This window comes from Orcinus orca, chromosome 5, assembly GCF_937001465.1.
Source record: "Orcinus orca chromosome 5, mOrcOrc1.1, whole genome shotgun sequence".
In the NCBI taxonomy this organism is placed as follows: Eukaryota; Metazoa; Chordata; class Mammalia; order Artiodactyla; family Delphinidae; genus Orcinus; species Orcinus orca.
Genome location: NC_064563.1, coordinates 13331665 through 13357420, shown reverse-complemented (window position 1 = coordinate 13357420; position 25756 = coordinate 13331665). Strand labels below are relative to the sequence as shown.

The following is a 25756-nucleotide window of genomic DNA, read 5'->3' as shown; positions in this document are numbered from 1 at the left end:
TTGGTGCTCCTCACGCCTCCCGACTCTATTCTGCTAAATTTCATCAGGTCGTGCAACACCTTTTGCTAAGCAGGCTTTCAACTGGAAGGGAATGTCAGAAGGTAATTCAATGTAGTTCAGTGGTGAGACACGACCAATGTTTGCCAGACTGGCCTGTAGTTTTGAGAGGGTCAGGGGCTCAGTGGATAAACTGGGAGTTTCATCCTACTCCTTCAGACTCCAGCTGTCTCCTCATCTTCTAGTAGATAAACTTTCCTGTGTGCACCATGCCTCTTTGAATTTACATGTATTCCTTCCCCTGACTTCTCAAATTGGAACCCAGAAAAGCCCATGTAGGGGGAGAGCTAAGTCTCCTGTCACCTCACCCCAGCCCCAAGCCCTCTTCCACATTAGAAGCCAAGCAACCACTCTGGCTCAGTCTCCAAAGTGTGAGCTTGTTTCCACTCTTTTCCTTCCCTAAGTAACTTAAGCACATGTTTCCTAAAGTTTCACCCTCCACCTGCCTATCTTACCTCCAATCCTTATTTCTGGCAATGAGCCCTCAAAATTTCAAGTCTCATCCACTGTGGATGAGCCCAGGCTACATCAGAAAAACAACCCAGTGTGATTTGGTGACTAGTCATAACTTGATAAATATTTATGAATTGATCTAATGTATAAATCAGCTAAAAGTTCACCTCATGCTATAGAAAAGGTCTCCACAAACATTACATTTCTCAAAATGAAGAAAGGCCGGAAAGAGCCCTTTGGATTTCAAAGGTGGGGCCGTGGCCTTAAGGTAAGCCTTTCTTAGAATGTGTCTACAATCCCAAGGGTTTGGGAATCACTGCCATTCTTGGAGGAAGAAAAAAAATTCCAGTTAGCTGTTCCAAGAGAAATCTTAGAGCTACTGCCTAAAGCTCAGAGTTTACACTAGGACACCTTATTTGTTAACTTTCTGAAATTTTGAAACACATAATCCTGAAGAACGAAGTCCAGAGGAGGCCTCTGTTGCCAGAGGAACAATATACAATTACTAATGCTTTGGTTTGTTCCCTTAGTTGTATCCAAAACACAGATAACAACAGCACATGGTAGATTTAAAAGCACAGGTGCTGTTAACCTTACATGTGGATTTATAGCAAGTTCTTACTCGAGTCATTAAAATTGATGGGCTCAAACGGAAGGTTGTTCAATTCAATTTGAAAAGGATTACAGTTTGTCAGATAAAAGTGATGACCCCAAGCAATTGTTTTAAAAAGAAGTAGCAAATTAAAATTTTACAAAGGGATAGACACACAAACAGCTGATGCATGATACTTAGCTGATAGAGGGTAAGAAAATAATGTGAAGTAATGAAAATATACACTATAACTTTAAAATACAGAGGGTTTTTGTTAGGGGGATACTGTGCTTAGGATATTGGTTTTAATTTAACTAAGAGGAAGATGAATTTGTATCTCTATTTACTGCTTAACAATGGTTATAGGTAGTCAAGAAACAATTTGGGGAATCATTTGGGATTAAAAATTGGCTCTGGAAAATCTAGTATGCAGGTATTAAAGAGTTGGGAATTTAATGTAAAATTCTGAGACCTTCTTAGAATATATTTAAAGTCATCAAAATCAGAGTACATTTTGCCAAATTAGCTGACAAAACTGTTATTCTAGAATATATCTTGGTATTTTGTATATATGTTCCTGAGGTCATGGGTATATTAACATAGCATAGATAAGATCAAAATTTAATATCAAAGTCCAGTTGGAGGCCAAGCCCAGTGTCCAAGTCACTGTTCACCCCACTATAAAGTCAACAGCTCACACCCTTGAGTCCTGAAGGATAACAGGGTCACTTACCATGAAGAGCACACACGCGGAAGATGAGTTTACTCTCTATTGCCTTTAGATCATCGAAGTTCTCAACTTGGAAGACCAGGCTGCCGTCCCCACTGATCTCCTCCAGCTGAGATCTATTGGCCCCATACACCCCCACAGAGAAGATGACCACACCTTTGTCCCGAAGAGCTTTTGCAGGGTCTATCACATCATCTTGGGCTTCTCCATCAGTGATGAGGATGAGAAACTTTTTGACCATTGAACGGCCCCCCTTGGGCTCAGTGAAGTATGGATCCACAAAGGTTAGTGCACTTCCAGTCAAAGTGTTTTTGTTGATGGGAGACATTCTGTTTATTGCATCAGAAATTTCTTTTTGTGTATAGTATTTATCAAGATGGAATTCTTCCCTATTATGATCACTGAATTGAATGACACCAACTCGGGTTTTGTCTGGGCCAATCTGAACCTTAGCTAACAGGTTTTTCATGAAGGTTTTCATTTTCCCAAAATTTTCATATCCTATACTGCCAGAACCATCCACCAGAAACATGATATCGACCTTCATGTATTCACATCCTGCATGTAATCAAAAAGACCAGAAATAAACCAGGTTGGAATTGTCCTCAGAATGTATAAAAGACAGTAAAGCAGAAATAAATCCTTTAATCAGAAAATATGTAAAATTAACTCAAGCAACTTCCATTGCATTTGAAAATTTTATCTGCTTCTTTTGTAGAAGCCTGCTGACTAGAACCCTAAATCAGAAATTCATTGAAGATTACCTAAGAAGTTTTAGAGAAGAAATACAACTTCAAAAGTATATATTTATTCACTCACTTATGCATATATGCATTATGCATTTATTCATTCATAATTCTTGAAGTTTATGAAACAGAAAGCATCAGGCCATACATTAAGGATGCAATGGTGATCAAAAAAGGACAGAGAAAAGTAAGCAATTTTTGTCACTAATATGACTAATATTCCAGGGTTTTATGTATATTCTTGAAACACAAATTTCCAGGTAATCCTTATATAGCATTATTTTCTGGGATAATTTAAAGTGATTTGAGGGGGGACCTTCAAGATGGCAGAGGAGTAAGATGTGGAGATCACCTTCCTCTCCACAAATACATCAAAAATATATCTACATGTGGAACAACTCCTATTGAATGCTGACAAAAGAAAAAAACAGAGACAAAAGAATAGGGACGGGACCTGCACCTCTGGGAGGGAGCTGTGAAGGAGGAAAAGTTCCCACACACTAGGAAGCCCCTTCACTGGCAGAGACGGGGGGTGGAAGGGGGAAGCTTTGGAGCCATGGAGGAGAGCGCAGCAACAGGGGTGCAGAGGACAAAGAGGAGAGGTCCCCTCAAAGAGGATCAGTGCTGACCAGCACTCACCAGCCTGAGAGGGCTGTCTGCTGACCCACCGGGATGGGTGGGGGCTGAGAGCTGAGGTTTCAGCTTCGGAGGTCAGATCCCAGGGAGAGGACTGGGGTTAGCTGCCTGAACACAGCCTGAAGGGGGCTAGTGTGCCACAGTTAGCTGGGAGGGAGTCTGGGAAAAAGTCTGGACCTGCCTAACAGGCAAGAGATAATTGTTTTGGGGTGCACGAGGAGAGGGGATTCCTTCCCTGTCTGCCCACAGAAGGCAGAGCACCACCTAAATGAGCTCCAGAGATGGGTGCGAGCTGTAGATATCAACTCGGACCACAGAGATGGGCATGAAATGCTAATACTGCTGCTGCAGCCACCAAGAATCCTGTGTGCAAACACAGGTCACTATCCACACCCCCCCAGGAGCCTGTGCAGCCTGCCACTGCCAGGGTCCCATGACCCAGGGACAACTTCCCTGGGAGAACACATGGTGCACCTCAGGCTGTTTCAATATCATGGCAGCCTCTGCCACTGCAGCCTCGCCCTGCGTTCCAATTATAACTACCGTACCGCCCCCTACCCCCAGCCTGAATCAGCCAGAGACATATAATCAGCTGCTGCTTTAACCCTGTCCTGTCTGGGTGGGAACAGATTCCTGAGGGTGACCTACATGTAGAGGTGGGGCCAAAACCAAAGCTGAACCCCAGGAGCTGTGCAAACAAAGAAGACAAAGGGAAATCTGTCCATTCAGCATCAGGAGCAGTGGATTAAATCCCCACAATCAACTTAATGTACGCTGCATCTGTGGAATATCTGAATAGACAATGAATCATCCCAAAAATGAGGCGGTGGACTTTGGGAGCAAATGTAGACTTGGGTTTGCTGTCTGCAACTGACTGGTTTCAGATTTTTATGTTTATCTTATTATAGTCTTCAGCACTTGTTATCATCGGTAGATTGGTTTATTGGTTTTATTTCTCTCTTCTTTTTATTATTTTTTTTATTTGAATAATTTTTAAAATTATTTTAAAAATTTTTTTCTTTTACTTTTTCTCCCTTTTCTTCTGAGCCATGTGGCTTACAAGATCTTGGTGCTCCCGCCTGGTGTCAGGCATGGACCACTGTGGCGGGAGAGTTGAGTGCAGGACATTGGACGACCAGAGGCCTCCAGGCCTCACATAATATCAATATGCGAGAGCTCTCCCAGATATCGCCATCTCAATGGTAAGACCCAGTTCCACCCAATGGTCAGCAAGCTCCAGGGCTCGATGCCCTGTGCCAAACAACTAGCAAGACAGGAAAACAACTCCACCCATTAGCAGAGAGTCTGCCTAAAATCTTACTAAGTTCACAGACACCTAAAAACACACCACTGCATGCAGCCATGACCACCAGAAAGACAGGATCCAGCCCCACCCACCAGAAGACTGGCACCAGTCCCCTCCACCAGGGAGCCTACACAAGCCACTGAACCAACCTCACCCACTGGGGACAGACACCAAAAACAATGGGAACTATGAACCTGCAGCTTGTGAAAAGGAGACCCCAAACACAGTAAGTTAGACAAAATGAGAAGACAGACAAATATGCAGCAGATGAAGGAGCAAGGTAAAAACCCACCAGACGTAACAAATGAAGAGGAAATAGGCAGTCTACCTGAAAAAGAATTCAGAGTGATGATGGTAAAGACGATCCAACATCTTAGAATTACAAGGGAGAAAATACAAGAAACATTTAAGAAGGACCTAGAAGAACTAAAGAGCAAACAAACAATGATGAATAATATAATAAATGAAAGTAAAAATTCTCTACAAGGAACCAAGAGCAGAATACCTGAGGCAGAAGAATGGATAAGTGACCTGGAAGATAAAATAGTGGAAATAACTACTGCAGAGCAGAATAAAGTAAAAAGAATGAAAAGAATTGAGGACAGTCTCAGAGATCTCTGGGAAACATTAAATGTACTAACATTTGAATTACAGTGGTCTCAGAAGAAGAGGAGGAAAAGAAAGGGTCTGAGAAGATAACTTGAAGAGATTATACTTGAAAACTTCACTAATATGGGAGGCTTCCCTGGTGGTGCAGTGGTTGAGAGTCCACCTGCCGATGCAGGGGGCATGGGTTCGTGCCCCGGTCTGGGAAGATCCCACATGCCGTGAACCGACTAGGCCCGTGAGCCATGGCCACTGAGCCTGCGTGTCTGGAGCCTGTGCTGCACAACGGGACAGGCCACAACAGTGAGAGGCCCGCGTACCGTAAAAAAAAAAAAAAAAAAAAAAAAAAACTTCACTAATATGGAAAAGGAAATAGTCAATCAAGTTCAGGAAGCACAAAGAGTCCCATACAGGATAAATCCAAGGAGAAACATGCCAAGACACATATTAAGCAAGTTATCAAAAATTAAATACAAAGAAAAAATATTAAAAGCAGCAAGGGAAAAGCAACAAATAACATACAAGGGAATCCCCATAAGGTTAACAGCTAATCTTTCAGCAGAAACTCTGCAAGCCAGAAGGGAGTAGCAGGACATATTTAAAGTGATGAGAACAAAAACTACAACCAAGATTGCTCTACCCAGCAAGGATCTCATTCAGATTCGAATGGAGAAAATAAAACCTTTAGAGACAAGCAAAAGTTAAGAGAATTCAGTACCACCAAACCCTCTTGCACTGTTGGTGGGAATGTAAATTGATACAGCCACTATGGAGAACAGTATGGAGGTTCCTTCAAAAACTAAAAATAGAACTACCATATGACCCAGCAATCCCACTACAGGGCATATACCCTGAGCAAACCATAATCCAAAAACAGTCATATACCACAGTGTTCATTGCAGCTCTATTTACAATAGTCAGGACATGGAAGCAACCTAGGTGTCCATCAACAGATGAATGGATAAAGAAGATATGGCACATATATACAATGGAATATTACTCAGCCATAAAAAGAAACAAAATTGAGTTATTTGTAGTGTGGTGGATGGACCTAGAGTCTGTCATACAGAATGAAGTAAGTCAGAAAGAGAAAAACAAATACCGTATGCTGGCACATATATATGGAATCTAAAAAAAAAAAAAGTTTCTGACTAACCTAGGGGCAGGACAGGAATAAACATGCAGACGTTTAGAATGGACTTGAGGATGCTGGGAGGGGGAAGGGTAAGCTGGGAAGAAGTGAAAGAGTAGCATTGACATATATATATTACCAAATGTAAAATAGATAGTTAATGGGAATTAGCTGCCTAGCACAGGGAGATCAGCTCAGTGCTTTTTGACCAGTTGAAGGGGTGGGATAAGGAGTGTGGGAGGGAGATGCAAGAGGGAGGGGATATGGGGATATGTATATATATAGCTGATTCACTTTGTTATACAGCAGAAACTAACCCAACATTGTAAAGCAATTATACTCCAATAAAGATGTTAAAAAAATAAAGTGATTTGATAAACTCTACAAATCAATATTAGAAATTTAGGTGAAAAGTTTTTACTAGAGATAATAAGTACATTAGTAAGCACATATCCATTCAACATGGACTGTTCCTTTATTTATACATAAAATTTGTAGATACCCTACTGACTGGAAGTGGCCATTTATATGCATATATATGTATCTGTACATATATACACGCATAGAAGACCAATTTCTATAAGCCATAAAAAAGTGTTATTAATTCATGGTGCAGGAGTTGTGTGTGTATATATATACATATATATGTACCATAGTATATATTTATATTACATATTCTATATATAGTGTAAATATATTTTCTTTAGCATGTATCTCCTTAGTCTTAACGCTTTTGTCTATCTGTTATCACTGCCATTCTTTTACCAGCCTCTCCCTCAATACTCACAGAATCTATCCCATAGTATTTGAAAATGTATCATCATTTTCAAATGATGATACATTTGAAAACTATGATACAGTATCATCCATAGAAGAATTAAAAGATGCTATCTGTTTTCTAATAACTTGTATAAGCCTCACCAGAGGGTATTAAAACCATCATTTGAGATCCATGCTGCCCTGGAGCCATTTTGAAAGTTGTAAATAGGGAAGTTCCTGAAGACGTTTGTGGCCTTGGCAAAGCCCCAGCTCTGCGAAGTGTGGAAGGTTCTCTTCCATGAACACATGTCAAAAGAGGAGACTTTTACCTGTGGTTCAGTATTCACAGGATCTACCTCCTCATCTCAATTTGTCATGGAAGCCACTCTGGCCCTCTACCATCTCCCACTCTTCCACGTCAATAAAAGAGTTTCAACTAGGCAGATGGTTGCCCAGGTAAAGACTATATTTCCCAGGCTTCCTTGAAGCTAGATGTGGCCCTGTGACTAGGTTCTTGCTAGTAGATATTAGCAGGACTGATTTGGCCACTTCTGGGACTTAACAATAAAACAATTGAGCATGGTGGGCTCCCCTGGCCCTATCTCCCTTTCCACAAATGCAGGGTAATGAACCAGCCTCTTTGCTAGACCTGGACTGCTTACCCTGGACTATTACACAAAAGAGAAACAATATTCTATGTTGTGTAGTTTAGGGTCTTTTTGCTAGAACCACTTAACCTGCTCCTGAACAAATACACAGTGTCATTCCATCCACATGTGCTCTGAGACCAGTCAGTGGTTTCCAGGCCCTCCAGCATAGGGTCCTTAATTTTCCTGCCTCTCTATTCACCATATTATGGCTCATTTCCTTGTCCACAGTTTGTCTCCTCCCTCAGGTGTGCCAGGGTTTTGGCACCTGAACTGCAACTACCTGATCAACAAAAAAACGTACTGTCTTTCTTCAGATTGGTCCATGACTTTCTCCCTTGAGAAGACCTGAAGTACAATCTATTTTAGGTTTCCTGAAACCCTTTTACTTTCCTTGGCATCAACTCCAGGAAACGTCAGGGAATCTGTACTCTTACACTCATTCTAAGACATCCTGAAAACCCTACTCTACTACTGTCCATAACAGGAAGAAAAAAAATCAATAAAGTTGTGATTTAGGATTTTGCTGTTAATGCTACTTATTTGCTAGTTTATTTTTATTTGGATTTTAGTGACTCAGAAAAAATTCTAACACATTTTCACTTTTGTAAGTTCAAGTAAGTTAGAATTCTTTTCCTTTCCACATCAGTGAACACCTTGACCAACTTTTAAAATAACCACGTTTTATGTAGCGCTTACCATGGGCTAAGCCCTCTTTTAAGTGTCCTGCATGTATTAGTACCTTTAGGCTTCACAATATGCCTACACATATGGGACAAAGGCAGGTAGACAGTAAGTAACCCATTCAAGGTACACAGCCAATAATTGATAAATCTGGGTTGTGAACTTTGATGCTTTGACTCCATCATCCTTTATCTTAATCAGTAAGTAACATGACTCTTGGCAGACGATATTTTCAGGTGCTAATACTTGCAGTCAACACACACCATCTTCAATTAGTAAGTGGCTATTACTAGTTTTTAAAATTTTATTGAAGTATAGTTGATTAAAAATGTCATATATACTTTTTCAGATTCTTTTCCCTTATAGGTTATTACAAAATATTGAGTAAAAGTCCCCTGTGCTATACAGTAGTAGGTTCTTGTTGTTTATTTTATATATAGTAGTGTGTATGTGTTAAAACTAACCTCCTAAATTATCCCTCCTCCCCTTTTCCCCTTGGTAACCATAAGTTTATTTTCTATGTCTGTGGGTCTATTTCTGTTTTGTAAATAAGTTCATTTGTATCTTTTTTTTAGATAAGTGGCTATTACTAATAAGAGAAATAACAATCAGGTGCAGGAATTTGCACATTGTTCTTCCTTACTTCTGTTACTTAATTTTTGGTCAGAACAAAAATGCAAATACGTGTTTCTGTTATAAATAAAAATAAGCAAGGGTTACATATGTCCTAGGTGTGCATTCATAATAGAGAAATAATGGTTGGTGTTTATTATGCTAAACCTATACAGATACTCTGATGTAGGTATTATCCTCATTTTCCAGACGAGGAAGTGCAAGGTTCAAGCAGTGAAGTGAGTTGAACCCTAATCTACTTAAAGCCAGTGCCCATTTTCTTTCCACTGTCCTCATCTGCCTGAATTAGTGTGTACACACACACAAACACACACATACACAAATATAAAGTTTCTTATCCTCCATAGCAGTGGGCTTTGTCAAAGCAACGACATTCTTAGCAACCTTCACACTTATGGCTTTCGAGATGGCCTTAGGGCAGCTGTCTATATAGGGATTCTCCAACCTTGGAAATTGGCTTAAAATGAGGGGCTGAATCCCTCCACAGTTATAAAGGAAGTTAGCAAAATGTGAGCCAGACAACTGGTCACGTCATTCCTTGTTTCGGCCTATTAGTCTGCCTGAAGCAACCAACGAAGTACAGAGAATAAAGCCTTTTACTTTTGCTTACCTTTCTCAGTGCAGATGCTGCGAACAACTTCATTTTTGATTCTTTTTAAAGAATCAAAGTTCTGCCCAAAGTGAACCCTTTCCTCTGCCCCAGCAATTTGTTGCAGTTGTGTTCTGTTAGCCTCACCAATGCCGACCATGTGGATGGTGATGTGTTCAGCCCTTAGTCTCTCAGCAGGTTCCAGGACACCATCCGTGAACTTCCCATCAGTCAACACAATGAGGTAACAGGGTACCTCATTCATCCTCTGCTTCCTTCCCTTCCTTATTAGTGGCAGAATGAAATCCAGGGCTGCCCCAGTAAGAGATCTGCCTCCAAGTTGCTTGATGTTAGAAACAGCCTTTCTTAATGCCACAGCATTAGGATAGTCATTGATATCAAATTCCACTTCCTTCTTGTGGGAATACTGCACAGCTCCAACTCGGACTTTGTCTGGGCCGATGCTAAACATCTCTATCACTGCCAACATAAATTCCTTGATTTGCTCAAAGTGTTTATTCTGAATGCTGCTTGAGCCATCAATGAGGAAATAGAGATCTGCTTCTTTTGTATCTACACAGCCTGAAGAAAAATGGAAAGCAGAAATTGCATTCTCTGTTAACTATAGAGAAACTGGAGAGAACATTGCAGGAGGGTTTGGAGAGGAGGATGAGGCTGCGAAGGTTCTAAAGAATGAGAGCACTTCAGGTTTGCACGGAGCCTGGACACTTCGCTGCGCACATTCGTACCCATTTTCTCCTTTGAAATTTACCACAACCTTCTGAGGAAATTGAAACTGAATGAGGCCTAGTGGTTTTTCTGAGGTCACACAGCCAGTGAATTAAAGAGTAAGGACAAGATTCCCAAGTCTCCAGGCTTTTAGTTAAAATTGTTTTTCTCGTATTGACACCTAGCTTTTTAGTTTATGCCTTATCATTTCCTGAGAAATGACCTTCTGTTCTTACTTCCCCAATAACCTCTTCTGTCCAGGACAACTAGAATAATGTATTTAAAACTAGAACCAGATCATATTACTCTTCTGCTTAAATGATTTATCATTGTATTTAGAATTTAAAAATGAAAAATCAGCCGATCTTTCCCCCTTCTTTTCTCTCTGACCCTATTTCCAGCAATTCTTCATCTTCCTCACTGTGTTCCAGTGACACTGGGCTTCTACTGTACTCTAAATGTGCCCCAGGGCTTTTGCACCTACCTCTTTCCTGGAATATTTTTCCCCCGAAATCTTGATGGCTGGTTCCTTCCCACCTCCTGGTCATGCCAATTCAAATGTCGGCTCTTTAGAAGGGCTTCCCTTCCAGCTAAAGCACATCAATCATTGTCTATTCTATTAACCTATTTTCCTTATGATGCCCATTACTTTCTGAAATTACCTATTCATTTGTTCATGAGCACAGCCTGTCTCCTGTCACAGAATGTCAGCTCCATGAGGGTGAGACTTTGCCTAGTTTTCTGCTTCTGCCCGGTAGGCCTGGTATATCACAGGATTTCAACAGAAAATTGTAAATAAAGGAGCTCTAAATGTTCCTTCCTTTGTTGAGCAGCTTCTCTGAAAAACTGCTTTAACTTTCCTAATAGTCTATTTACAACACTATTTAACCATTTTTGAAATTGGGTAGAAGGAAAAGCATACCTTTAAAATTTATTTATGTGTACAATTACCTGGTTGAGTATGTGAAAAGGTATTTAAAATACAACACAATTTAGTCATTTCAGAAATATTTTCTTTCTTGATAGCTTGTTGGCAATATATGGCTATTGACACTACTTCAGGCTATGAGGAGTTGGTCCTTAAGAAATCAGAAATACTGGAAATAAGCTTGACCCTGAGAATTAAACTATAAAATCTACATATAAAGTATTAGGGCAGGGACTACCCTGGTGGCACAGTGGTTAAGAATCTGCCTGTCAATGCAGGGGACACAGGTTCGAGCCCTGGTCCGGGAAGATCCCACATGCCACTAAGCAGCTAAGCCCGTGTGCCACAACTACTGAGCCTGCACTCTAGAGCTCACGAGCCACAATTACTGAAGCCTGTGCACCTAGAGCCTGTGCTCTGCAGCAAGAGAAGCCACTGCAATGAGAAGCCCATGCACCACAACGAAGAGTAGCCCCCGCTTCCTGCAACTAGAGAAACCCCGAAGAGCCAACACAGCCAAAAATAAATAAATAAATTTATTTTTAAAAAAAGTATTAGGGCAAAGGTAAGCAGTTATCTGTAAAAGACAGGGGTGATGCCAGGCCACAAAAACTTGACAGCAACCAGAATGAATTGACTTATATATGTAATAAAGAAGAATGGTGGTCAGTAATGTGGAAGAGAAAAATTCGAGTCCGGGGGTAACAATGGCAATACCCATCCAACTCTGTCTGGGGCTGTGAGTCACATATTGCTATTAAAATGTGAACTTAAACTGATTAAAATTAAATAAAATTTAAAAGTCAGCTTCTCAGTTGCAAAAGCCACATTTCAGGTGCTTAAAAGTCCCATGTGGCTAGTGGCTATTATACTGGACAGTGTAATTACAGAATATATCCATCTAAAAAGTTCAAGTGGACAGGGTTGAAGAGAAATGTGTCTCCTGGCACAAGGTCTCACCTGCAGTTATACAGAGAGATAGACAGAGATGTAGATCTATATATTTGATTTTAAAATAGTCGTTCTAAATACCACTAGACATTTCAGTCATAAAACTAACTCCCTTGCTCTGATTCCACATCATCCAGCAGTATTTTAATTACATTTTAGCTTCTAACTTGTCTATATATCTACAGGGAGAGACTATGTTGCTCAGAGGACATGAATGTCTAGGTCCCTGGGCACTAATAGTTCCATTGCAGAGATAATCGTCAATCTTTTTTTATACATAGCCTCTTGGTTTGGTTAACGTGAGTCTTTCCTTGCTTTAATGAAGTTCTATTTAATAAATTGAATACCTAGTGGTGCCGAAGGTGGTGGATACAGCAGGGACTAAGTCAGTAGAGACTGGTTCTCTGTGTCTGACTGTTCTGAAACTACAAAGCTGGCCACCCCACTGTAGACCATGGCAAATTCACTGAGGCAGTGGTTCTCAGATATTGCTAGAGTGAGTTTGCTGGGGAGCTTTCTAAAATCCAGGTGGCCTAGGCCCTACTCGCAGAGACGGAGTCATTGGGTTGGGCCACTGAATTATTAGCAAGCTCCTCAGGAAGTCCTGATAAATTTACAGCAGACACTTTTGGTGCTCCACCTGTATCCCCTCAAATCCTTTACCATTTTTGTGTAACCAGTTCCCAGCACTTTCATTCCAATAGCTAGCACCTGTGTCTGTGGGTGGGTGGGCTGCTCTCGGGTTGTTGAAACCCTTTTTGCTTGGTATTAAACCAGAGGTGTCTGGAAATGTACATTCCCTTCTGTGTGCTGGAATATAAATTCTCCAGTTACATTGACCCCTGTCTAGGACAAATCTAAGGTTTAACCCACACTGTCTCTCAAATGGTCCTGTGGAATTGACCCTCCATGGGACTTACCATGGGGCTTATCATCCTGTCCTTCCTGGCCCCATATCCTCCCTTCTCTACCAATCTCCAGTTTTTTCTGGGTATATTTTTAATATTTTAATATATCAGTTTCACATGAATCCTTATCTGACACCTATATCTGAGGAACTCAATCTAAGTCAGGTACCAGTATTAGAGAGCCACTGAATTAATAAGAAGGCACTTACTGAGGCCTTATGGAAGATAAGGATGGCCCTTGTCCTAGCCTTGGTCCCATATCTTCCCATTTAGAAATTCTATAATGACAATAATAGTTTTTTGTCACATAATTTCAAACTCTCTGAGACAGACCGTGCTACACATCCCTCCTATGCCCTAAAAGTTGCTACTAGACCAAGGCAGCTGCCACTCTGAGAGACTCCTCTCTGTATCACTCAGGAGGTAATAGGGGACTGGTTTCTTGCTGCTGCCTTGTAATGTATATATGCAAGAGGAAATCAAATGCTGGCCCAGGATTGCATCCTTAAACTTTCAATCGACTAATCTGAATTTAAAATTAGCCTTTAACATCATTGGAGGATTCTTTTCCATGTGAGTGCTGTCAAATTTGAGTTCCTATTGTTTGGAAGTATTTTATCTGCAGGGAAATGTCAGCAGATATCTCAGAATTAGATAAACTCGAAGTCACATCAAGTATCTTCTGGCAGTATATCCTGGTATCTTTGAAAAGAACTGGTAAAACTATAGCAGATTCGGTTGTGTATAAAGATATAAGTACAATGATGATCCCTGCAAAACTTTTATAAGAGCAAAACATTGCCAATGACCTCTATATCCAACAATTTAGGATATGTTAAACAAATTACGTTATATCCATAGGACGGAATATTATTCCCAACCTAAAAAGAATATTGCCAAAAATATTTAAGGAGATGGACAAAAGTTCATGTTATAAGGTTGATAGAAAAGTGAATAAGGCATATCATACAGGTTATCCCCAATATCCATTCTCTTTTCTACACTAATTTAGTCCCCAATATTTGCCTAGGTACTTGGCTGCCCCAAGTAAAGACTACATTTTCTAGTTCTCATTTTTACAATGAAGAGTGACATGTGACTAAGTTCTGGCCAATAGGATGTAAGCAAAGATGGTGAGTGTAATTCCTGGGAATATCCTTGAAGAAAAAGAGGGGGAAACCTGCCTTTTCCTTCTCTTTTATAATTCTTGTTGCTGGATGTGAATGTAATGCCAGCAGCAGTTATCTTGGATTATAATGCTGGGAACAGAGACCACAAAGAGCAGAAAAATAACTTAGAAAGAGACAGGGTCCCTGACACGGTGTTGTACTACCCAGCTCCTTATACCTACCTTAGGACTTATTTGTTAAACAGAAAAAAAAATAGTTTTATCCTATTGAAATCATTGTTATTTTTTCTTTTGCTAGCCACACTCAGAAGTAATTGTAACTGATATAAGTTACCCAACAGTGTGCTCCTGCATGGTCTAATATGACAGCCATCAGCATGTAGCTATTAAAATAAAAATTAAATTAAATTAAAATTAAAACACAGTTCTTCAGTTCCATTAGCCTCATTCCAAGTGCTCAATAGCCAAGATTGGCTAGTGGTCGCCTTATCGAACAGTGAAGATAAAGAACATTTCTATCATTACAGAAAATTCTGTTTGACAGCACTGATACACATAATGTTACATCGTTTTTTAAGAAATGTGTATGCATGTGTTTGTGTGTACATGAGTGTAGAGACAGAGAATAGACTAAAAGATAAGAGAAATAAATGATAAGAATGGCTTTATCTGAAAGATAAGATCACAGGTGATTTTATTTTCTTTATGTTCATCAACACTATCAAATTATTTTATAATTAACATTTTGTATATTTTATTCAGGTATGATTTACATGCTTAAAACATTCATCCACTGCAATCATTCAATGATTTTTAAGAAATTCATAAAGTTGTGCAACCATCACCAAAATCTAGTTTTAGAACATTTTCATAACTCCTAAAGTTCCCTTACCCAATTACAACAAGTCCTCACTCCTGCCCCAGCCCTAGACAACTGCTCATATTATTTTTATACTATGAAAAGGATTTTTAAAGACATACCAGTTTTATCAAGTTCCATTTGTTCAGCATGAGTTGAAATTTGGGACCATATTTCATTCTGGAGCTTTTTCAAGAACTTCTTACTGTAAATTTCCAAGTCTGCATAGGACTTCATCATGGAGATGGTCTGTCCCGGAGGGTAAGACGCTATTTCTTCTAACTGGGTCTTGTTGGCCCCTTGGATGCCCATGGCAAACACAGTTACATCCTCCAGGCGGAGATTCAGTGCAGCCTCACGCACCTTGTCATCTGATGGTCTGTCAGTGACCAGGACTGCAATCTGGGGCACTCCCTGTGCCCTTCTGCTGCCACTTGATGCTGAGAAGCCTTCTCTCCTCATCTTCTCAATGGCAGCACCAGCACTGGATTTCCCAGCCCGCAGAGAAAGCTTCTGGATTTGCTTCTGAAATTCAGATTGGGTTGTGCTTGAGCTCAGAGGAGAAAAAGTCTGAACTCTGTCACTGTAACTCATAAGACCGAGCCGCAGGCATTTGTCTTTCACATCCATGGAGGAGGTGATATTCTTCAGGAAGTTCTGCAGGTTCCTTAGATTCTGTTTTGTCCCAACAGACTCATCCACCAGGAACATTAGGTCGGCAAGCGAATCTTTCTGACAGGCCCTGGGGAAGGGGACTATGGAGGGAGAAAAAGTAGGAATGTTAGTACACACCTCTGGCCCAGAATGAGAAAGGCACGCTACAGATTGTCAGAAGGCATTAGTGAAAATAGAGGCAGTCATGATGGATGCAGTTACCATTTTTTTTAGTGAACAAAGGATAAAAATTCTCAGCAAAATTTACATTGACCATTGACTTCAGAGGATTTGCAATGCTCTTCCCTCTGTCTGAAGAATGTTTATTATGATTTTCCTACCACATCTCATCAGCATGTTCTTCATGAGCACCATCACCACCAGTATGACTACCACCACCACTACTACCACCAACAGCAACCACCTCCACCACCACCACTATCACCACCACTACCACCTCTACCTCCACCTCCACTACTACTTCTACCTGTACCACCTCTACCACCACCTCTGCCACCACCGTGGTCTTCATGACCACCATCACCACCAGTATGACTACCACCATCACCTCCACCACCACCACCACCTCTACCACCACTATCCCTCATCTTCAGCAACTCCACCACCTGAACTTCCAACACTATCACCACCACCACCTCCAAGTCCACCACTACCAGTATGAACCACCACCACAATCACCACCACCACTTTCAAATGCTGAAATATAGGCATAAATTAGTCGAAATATACCTGACTTCAGGGAGCTCACATTCTATGGGGAGGACAGATAAATAAATTATGTTATTTCAGACCATAATAAATGCTAACAAGGAAATAAAATAGGTGACTCAATTGAGTTACCCTATGTTGGGGATGTGGGATGAGAACTAATTGATCTGAGACATAAAAAGTCAGGGAAGACCTCTCTGAAAGGATTACATTTGGGTTGAGAAAGATGAAGAGAAAGATTGAACTACACATTGTGTGAAAGGAAGAAGAATTCTGGCAGAGAGAAAAGCGAGAAATAGAAACAAGCAAAAGCCCAGAGTAGCCGGAGCCAATGAGTGAGGGGAACAATGATGGATGAGGTCAGAGGGAAGTAGGGCCCAATCATATGGGGCTGAGATGATCTTATTTAAATCTTTTAAATATCACCCTAGTTCCTGAGGGGAGATAATGAATTCATTAAAAAACAATTGCCCTAGTCCAGGAAAGAGATAATGGTTCTTGGACAAGAATAAAGCAGGTAAGACAGAAGAACAAGAGTAGTTTTGATACATGAATCATGAATCAGAGACAGAACAGAGAGGACTTGATGATAAATTAGATATGAGTATTGGGAGACAAAAAGGAAGTGGTGAAAACTCCTGGGTTTTTGGCCTGAATAACTGAGTGGATACTAGTGGTATCTTTTTCCAAGATAGGGGAGATAGTGGGAAGAACAGGTTGGAGGGAGAAGTCAAGAGCTCCATTTCAGACACGCTAAGTTTGGGATACTATTGAAGATGCCAGGTAAGCAGTTGGTTGTATAAATCTGGAATCTACAGGAGAGTATACCACATGCACAGAATGCCCACTCCAGGAACAGGTGGAGGAGCCAAAACTGTGGGGGGTGTAGCCAAGAGATAAGCTCAATCTTGCCAAGAACTATCCACAGGATTGTGAGCTCTAGAAGCCAGAAGGCATGTCTTACTTATCTCTATCTCTCCAGTACCTGGTACCTGGTGGGAGCTCAGAAATATTTGTGGAATTATAATAATTCTCATAAATCTACCAATGTACTCTGAACCTCACATAGTTGGCTAAAACAAACTTACAGCATGGCCCACTCAGCTCAGTATTTATTTGCAAAGAGCTATTACTATTAATGACAGTAAACTGCCAAAATTCATACAAGTCATCTCACCCATATTGTAAGGTAGATATTAATATCCTCACTTTATAGGTAAGGAAACTGAAGCTCAGAGGTTAAGTAATTTACTCAAGGTCTTTAGCAGCCAAGCCAGGGTTTGAACCCAGACTCCAAAGCCCTTACTCTTAACCTCTAAAGGCAAGGACAGGGTCTTGACAAACAAAACCTTGTTGTACTGTATACTACTGTGAAATAAATTAGGAGGAGTGAGAGAAACACAGATCAGTACACAAAGCCTTCTAAGAAGGTGGTAAAGTCCTATGGTCTTGGAGAGCTCAGGCTACCTACAGGGTTGTAAGATTTCCAAGGTCCCCAGGGTGAAGGGTCACAGGAAAGTTTTTTTCTCTGGGAAGAGAAGCACATGTGCTGTAAGAACTTGCTATTTCCCCCAAGGCAGGAAGAGTGAGGGATGGGAAGAGTGGAGGTAAAAGTACTCCCTGATGCTTCAGGGGCAGCACTAACTGTGACAGAGCCTTCTAGATACTTACCCAAACCCATTTCCTCTTCTTGCTCATAGGCCTAGACCTGATTTCTCAGCCTCACCTGCCATTAGGTGTGGCCATGGGACTAAGATCTGGCTAATGAAATGTGAGCAGAAGTAGTGTGTGTCTCTTCCAAGCTTAGCCCATAAAACCACATCTTGAGTGATGTTCCATCTTTTTTCCCTTCCACCAGCTCTATACCAATTCCCAAGGTACCTTGAAAGTAATATTTGAAGATGAAAGAGCCACCACCAACTTAATTATCTAAATAGAAGGAAGACAACTTGAACACTGGCCCTATAGCATTACAAGGGAAATAAATAAACTTCTTATGATTCAGGAAGTCTATTTGTTATTAAGGCCTAGGCTGGTCTGACTGCAAAATCAACCCATAGTGATAGCCAAGGAATTGGTGAATGATAGAGCAGGAAAAAATTTCAAGATCATTCCAACTCTCATATCTTACAAAGGAGGATGCTGATGCCAGGCTCAGAGAGATGAAATCACTTCCTCAAGTTCACAGTCAGCTAGTGGTATTGTCTGGACCTCTTGACCTGTGGTCAGGGCACTTTGTACCAAACGAGGTGGCTTCCTCAAGTCTTAGAACAAGATAGCACCCACTCAGAATAGCCCCTCATCAACAATAGAGCACAGAGGCAGCCAGGAAGATCTGTTTTGCTGGGGGCTCTTTCTACATCACTCTGGAGACAATGGCTGGGGCCCCTCATCAGTGCAGCACACTTACTGGGCACCTCCCATGACTGTGTACTGGCCTGTTTCGTCTGTTCATCAACAGTGCATGTGTAGCTTCCTGTTTCACTTTACCCTTTCTTTACTAATGCTTTCTAGGATTACCTCCCACATAAACTACTTGTACTCTAGGGTCTTCTGTTTCAGGTCTTCATGGAGAACCTGCTTAAGACATAAATAAAGCATTTTTCAAATGAGAAGCTGTAAGTCATGGGGGTAAAAGTAGCCCTCCTTTCAGTCTAGGGGATCAAGACTGAAAGTTGATGAGAAGGAGGTCTTCTGCATTTCCACATGAAATACTGAGATTTCTGGTGAGTGGCACCATAGAGATAGTAGGAGATGGCTCTTTGGACCAAATTACATGGGGATGGGACACCTCTTCAACCAAGGGATTCCTTACCTACTGTATGAGAGTGGGCTGCTACCTCCTTGTACTGAGCCGCATCCTTGAGAATCTGCGTCATGTTTTGGGAGAAAATGCTGAGATCTTGGACCGTCTGGAGGCTGTAGTGGAACTGGCCTGTGGCCATGGCCTTCAGAGTCTCCTCAGGTGTCCCCTGCAACCCCACTGAGATGATCCTCACCCCGTCACTGCGCAGCGCCTTGGAGGCCTCTTCCACGGCATCCTCGGACTCAGCTGAAGCCAAGACCACCAGGATCGGAGGAAACTGTCTCTTGTCCCTCCCGTTTGAGAAGTAGGTCGTGTGCACCTCCCGGAGAGCATTCCCAATCCGCAGGGATCCGCCCAGGAACCTGAAGTTCTTCTTGAGGTGGTTCAACATGGGGCCTCTGCTCTTGAAGGTGCTGAGCTGGAATTCTCTGTGGAGCACGTTGCTGTACTGGGCCAGGCCCACACGGTACTTGTGGGCCTCTATGGGGAGGCTGCTGATCATCTTGTTGATGAACGTCTTCACAAATGGGAAGGATTTAATTCCCAGGTAGTTGGAGCTATCCACCAGAAACACCACGTCGGCATACTCAGGGCCTGGCCCTATCAAAATAAAATGGCAACAAAAGCTTTGGGTCAAGAGGGACAGTTTTTGTACCCGCCTATCAGTCAGTCATCAGCTGCAGACTTCTCCCAAGAACTGGAGAGAAGGAGTGGAGGGTTACGGGTAAGGTGGCTCTGGGAAAGCCAAGGGAAAATGTCCTGAGAAAGTGGGGTACAGCCATGAGCTATTACCATTGCAGGCAATATTCACAGCAGCTGGGAGTGGGGGAGTGTGTACCTGCCTCATAAACAGAGTCTGGACAAGGGGAGGCACCAGGAGCATTGACTTTAGCAGTCATGGTCAGCCACCTCCATCCACCCAGTTAGTGATCTACTGGTAAATGTTTAACTAAGCAGGACATTTCTTTCAAAATGACCCTGAAATTCACTAGGAAGTCCTAGGGTAGCACAGTGCAGGGTTAAAAATACTTCTTTGAATGATGTTTTCAGTAATTACAGAAAAACCTAGCTTTCATATTCCATATATGCATGTATGGAATATGAAAGCTTTTATATTATTTATTTTATATATATATATATATATATATATATATATATATATATAAAATTTCCTCTGTGGTGTTCCTTTTATCGTTTTCTTTCATTTATTAAAGCCAAGGTGCAAACTGACCCACAAAACATATGGGTTGACTCTATTCATACAGACATGGAACATCAGGACTTCAGCAAATCAATGAATAATTAAAGTTTTTCTAGCCAGTTGTAGCATAATTCATGCATTTTGCCCATGGCTTTCCATCATCTTTGAGAGCTTACATTTGCTTGATAGAATATATTGCCAACTACAAATAAATGCTGTCTGCTTTGATTTTTTAATAAAGAAATAAATTCCTTGTTTCTATTTATTAAAATAAAGATTTGTTGAGACATAAAATATTTATTTTCCTAATAATAATAAGCATAAAATGTACTGGTACCTGGGCTCTGATATGTCAGTGTTTCAGTCCAAAGGATGAGAACAAATACAATTAACAGGATCTTCATTTTGTTAGTGACGTTTTCTTGCTTTTACTCTGTAAAAAATGTTATTTACAATATAAAAAATCTCATTGTCTAACAAGAAATAACTACTGGGAAAGTTGGTTTAGAGCACAATACACTGTAAACACTGTATTTGTCAATAATGCCAGTAGTGTTTAAAACATTCATCAAGAGTTTGAGTATTTGTTGACAATAGATAATGCTAATGTTTGCTGAGTCCTTGCCATGGCTCAGATACTTTTCTCAGTGCTTTTTAAGCATTATCTTATTTAACCCTCACAACCATCTTACTGGGAGGTACAACTACTATACCCACGTGACAGATAAGGAAACAGGCACAGGTGACTTGGTAAGTGATGGATCCATCATCCTAACCCAGACAAGATGATCACAGAGCCCAAGCTCTTAACCACTGTGCCATGAGGTTTATACAAAATATTTGGACTCAGAACTTATGTAGTCACTACTTTTAACCATCTATTTTCATGTCAACAATGACTATTTGATATGTTCACAACTTGGCTCAAAAATCCAACAGCTACCCATGTTTCTTTCTTCATTAAACCCTTGTAAGAACTGCTCCCTCATTTCTGGTTATACTCAGTTTTATAAATTACTTTAACTTCAGTATTTCTCTCCATGAGCACACAATCAGAAATCTTCATGGGAATTTACAATCTTACAGAAATTCCACCAAGTCAAAGTTGTTCTCTATTAATAGGGAAATAGATAAAATAACCAATACTCAAAAATAGAGATACCTTCAATGAGATACCAAAGGTATAAGGACTGGATTTTATTCTAGAGGTGACCTTTCCAGCGGTTACTTCGAAATTTCTAATCATGTGGGAAGACTGAGGGAATCACTGGAAACTAGATTTGGAAGTCATCCTATAGATCATTTAGATTAAACCCTATTTTGCTAAGGAAGAAATCAAGGATCCTCAGTAGTTATTGGCTGAATCATGTTAGCGATGACTTTCAGATCTATACTCATCATATTCTAATATATCATATATTTTACTTATTTATTAATTTTATTATTGAGATATAATTCACATTCTACAAAATTTACCCTTTAAAGTGGACAATTCAATGTGTTTTAGTATATTAATAGTATTTGCATCCCAGCAGCAGTGATTTTAGGAAGTTCATTCTACCACAAGGACACTGGTACTAGTTACTGCCATTTTAGATTCCTCCCTCTAACCTATTAGTGCCAGGGGACTTACCCATTCACCAGACAGTCAACACCCGGCCCAGGCACAGAGGCCCTGCAGCCAGCCACCTGTGACCGGCCTCTATCCACCAGCAGGCCGGCACCAGCCTCTGGACACCATAGGCTCCACAAGTAGCCACTGGGGACCCAGCCCTGCCCAAAAGCATGAGGCAGAGCCTGGCAACCAACTGGCCTGGAGTCCAGCTCTTCTTACCAGTGTGGCCAGTAGTAAGCCCCACCACAACAGAAGGACACATGCAGCCCACATAGGGGGCACACATAGAACACATAGCTCTGGTGACCAGAAGGAAGTGTGCTGCTGGGCCCCATAAGACATCTCCTACATAAGACCACTCCTCCAATAACAAAAATGTAACTTACCTACCTAATATATAGAAATAAAGACACAGAATTAAACAAAATAAATGACAGAAAAATATGTTCCAAATGAAGGAACAAGATAAAACCCCAGAAGAAGAACTAAGTGAAGAGACATAAGCAGTCTACTTGATAGAGTTCAAGGTAATGATCATAAAGATGCTCAATGAACTCACAGGAAGAATGAATGAACACAGCAAGAATTTTAACAAAGAATTAGAAAATGTACAGAAGAACCAAAGAGAAGAATAAAATAACTGAAATAAAAAATACACTAAAAGGAATCAACAGTAGATATGATCTTCCAGAGAAACAGATCAGCAAATTGGAAGACAGTGGTGGAAATCACACAAGCTGAAAAGAAAGAAGAAAAAAGAATTTTTAAAAAATGAGGCTAGTTTTAGGGATCTCTGTGACAACATCACACATACTAATATTTGTATCATAGAAGTTCCAAAGGAAAAGAGAGGGAGAAAGGGACAGATAAATTATTTGAATAAATAATAGCTGAAAACTTCCCTAACCTAGGAAAGGAAACAGACAAACAGATCTTGGAAGCACAGAGAGTCTAAAACTAGATGAACCCAAAGAGATCCACACAAAGACAAATTGTAATTGAAATTGCAAAAATTAAAGATAAAGAGAGAATATTAAAAGAAGCAAGGAAAAACCAGTTAGTTACATACAAGGGAACTCCCATAGACCCTCAGCTGACTTTTCAGCAGAAACTATGCAAACCACAAGGGAGTGGCACAATATATTTAAAGTGATGAAAGAAAAAACCTACAACCAAGAACACTCTACCTGGCAAGGCTATAATTAAGATTTGAATGACAGATCAAGAGTTTTGCAGATAAGTGAAAGCTAAAACAGTTCAGCACCTCTAAAACTGCTTTACAAGAAGTGTTAAAGAGACACCTCGAAGTATCAATAGAAAAGAAAACACCACAACTAGAAACATAAAAATTACAAAAGGAAAAAAAATCTCATTGTAAAGGCAAATATACAGTAAAGGTAATAGATCAACCAATTATGAATCTAGTAGGAAGGTTAAAAGACAAAAGTAATACATTTATCTATATCCACAATAAGTAGGTAAGGGATACACAAAACAAAAAGATGTAAAATATGATGTCAAAACATTTAATGTGGGGGTTTCTGGGAAGATGGCGGAAGAGTAAGATGCGGAGATCACCTTCCTCCCCACAGATACACCAGAAACACATCTACACATGGAACAACTACAGAACACCTACTGAATGCTGGCAGAAGCCCTCAGACCTCCCAAAAGGCAAGAACCACCCCCCCCACCATCACGTACCTGGGTACAGCAAAAGAAAAAAGAATAAACACAGACAAAAGGATAGGGACGGGACCTGCACCAGTGGGAGGGAGCTGTGAAGGAGGAAAGGTTTCCACACACTAGGAAACCCCTTCGCGGGCGGCGACTGCGGGTGGCGGAGGGGGAAGCTTCGGAGCTGTGGAGGAGAGCACAGCAACAGGGGTGCGGAGGGCAAAGCAGAGAGATTCCCACACAGAGGATCAGGGCCGACCGGCACTCACCAGCCCGAGAGGCTTGTCTGCTCACCCGCCGGGGCGGGCGGGGCTGCGAGCTGAGGCTCGGGTTTCGGTCGGAGCGCAGGGAGAGGACTGGGGTTGGCAGCGTGAACACAGCCTGCAGGGGGTTAGTGCGCCACGGCTAGCCGGGAGGGAGTCCAGGGAAAAGTCTGGAGCTGCAGAAGAGGCAAGCGACTTTACTTCCCTCTTTGTTTCCTGGTGCGTGAGGAGAGGGGATTAAGAGCACTGCTTAAAGGAGCTCCAGAGACGGGCGCGAGCCGCGGCTAAAAGCGCAAACCCCAGAGACGGGCATGAGACGCTAAGGCTGCTGCTGCCGCCACCAAGAAGCCTGAGTGTGAGCACAGGTCACTATCCACACCCCCTTCTGGGGAGCCTGTGCAGCCCGCCACTGCCAGGTTCCCGGGATCCAGGGACAACTCTCCCGGGAGAACGCACGGCGCACCTCAGGCTGGTGCAACGTCATGCCGGCCTCTGCCGCTGCAGGCTCGCCCCGCACTCCGTGCCCCTCCCTCCCCCCGTCCTGAGTGAGCCAGAGCCCCCGAATCAGCGGCTCCTTTAACCCCGTCCTGTCTGAGCGAAGAACAGACGCCCTTCTGCGACCTACACACAGAGGCGGGGCCAAATCCAAAGCTGAGCCCCTGTGAGCTGTGAGAACAAAGAAGAGAAAGGGAAATTTCTCCCAGCAGCCTCAAAAGCAGTGGATTAAAGCTCCACAATCAACTAGATGTGCCCTGCATCTGTGGAATACATGAATAGACAACGAATCATCCCAAATTAAGGAGGTGGACGTTGAGAGCAAGATTTATGATTTTTTTCCCCTTTTCTTCTTTTTGTGAGTGTGTATGTGTATGCTTCTGTGTGAGATTTTGTCTGTAGAGCTTTGCTTCTACCATTTGTCCGAGGGTTCTATCAGTCCGTTTTTTTCCCTTAATAATTACTTTTTATTTTAATAACTTTATTTTATTTTACTTTATCTTCGTTCTTTATTTCCTTCCTTCCCTCCTTTAGACAACAAATCATCCCAAATTGAGGAGGTGGACTTTGAGAGCAAGATTTATGATTTTTTCTCCTTTTCCTCTTTTTGTGAGTGTGTATGTGTATGCTTCTGTGTGAGATTTTGTCTGTATAGCTTTGCTTCCACCATTTGTCCTAGGGTTCTATCCGTCCGTTTTTTTTTTCTCTTAATAATTATTTTTTTTATTCTAATAACTTTATTATATTTTTTCTTACTTTATTTTACTTTATCTTCTTTCTTTCCTTTTTTCCTTCCTTCCCTCCTTCCTTCCTCCGTCCCTCCCTCCCTTCTTTCTTTCTTTCTTTCTTTCTACTTCTACTAATACTTTCTTTCTACTTTTTCTCCCTTTTTCACTGAGCCGTGTGGATGAAACGCTCATTGTGCTGCAGCCAGGAGTCAGTGCTGTGCCTCTGATGTGGGAGAGCCAACGTCAGGACACTGGTCCACAAGAGACCTCCCAGCTCCACATAATATCAAATGTCAAAAATCTCCCAGAGATCTCCATCTCAACACCAACACCCAGCTTCACTCAACGACCAGCAAGCTACAGTGCTGGACACCTTATGCCAAACAACTAGCAAGACAGGAAAACAACACCACCCCCTAGCAGAGAGGCTGCCTAAAATCATAAAAAGGCCACAGACACCCCAAAAAACACCACCAGACGTGGAACTGCCCAACAGAAAGACAAGATCCAGCCT

General features: G+C 41.4%; 1 protein-coding gene across 1 annotated transcript in view; it reads right to left on the bottom strand.

Annotated features, from left to right (window-relative positions):
- Nucleotides 1-20868, bottom strand: part of COL6A5 (collagen type VI alpha 5 chain) — a 107909-nt gene extending 87041 nt beyond the window's left edge. The window contains exons 1-5 of the mRNA XM_004283431.2: nt 20802-20868; nt 19273-19863; nt 15197-15829; nt 9592-10152; nt 1836-2390 (exon numbers count right to left, since the gene is read on the bottom strand). Of these exons, the coding sequence (XP_004283479.2) occupies nt 1836-2390; nt 9592-10152; nt 15197-15829; nt 19273-19863; nt 20802-20868 (2407 nt within the window). The remainder of the gene's footprint in view (nt 1-1835; nt 2391-9591; nt 10153-15196; nt 15830-19272; nt 19864-20801) is intronic.
- Nucleotides 20869-25756: the final 4888 nt, after the last annotated feature.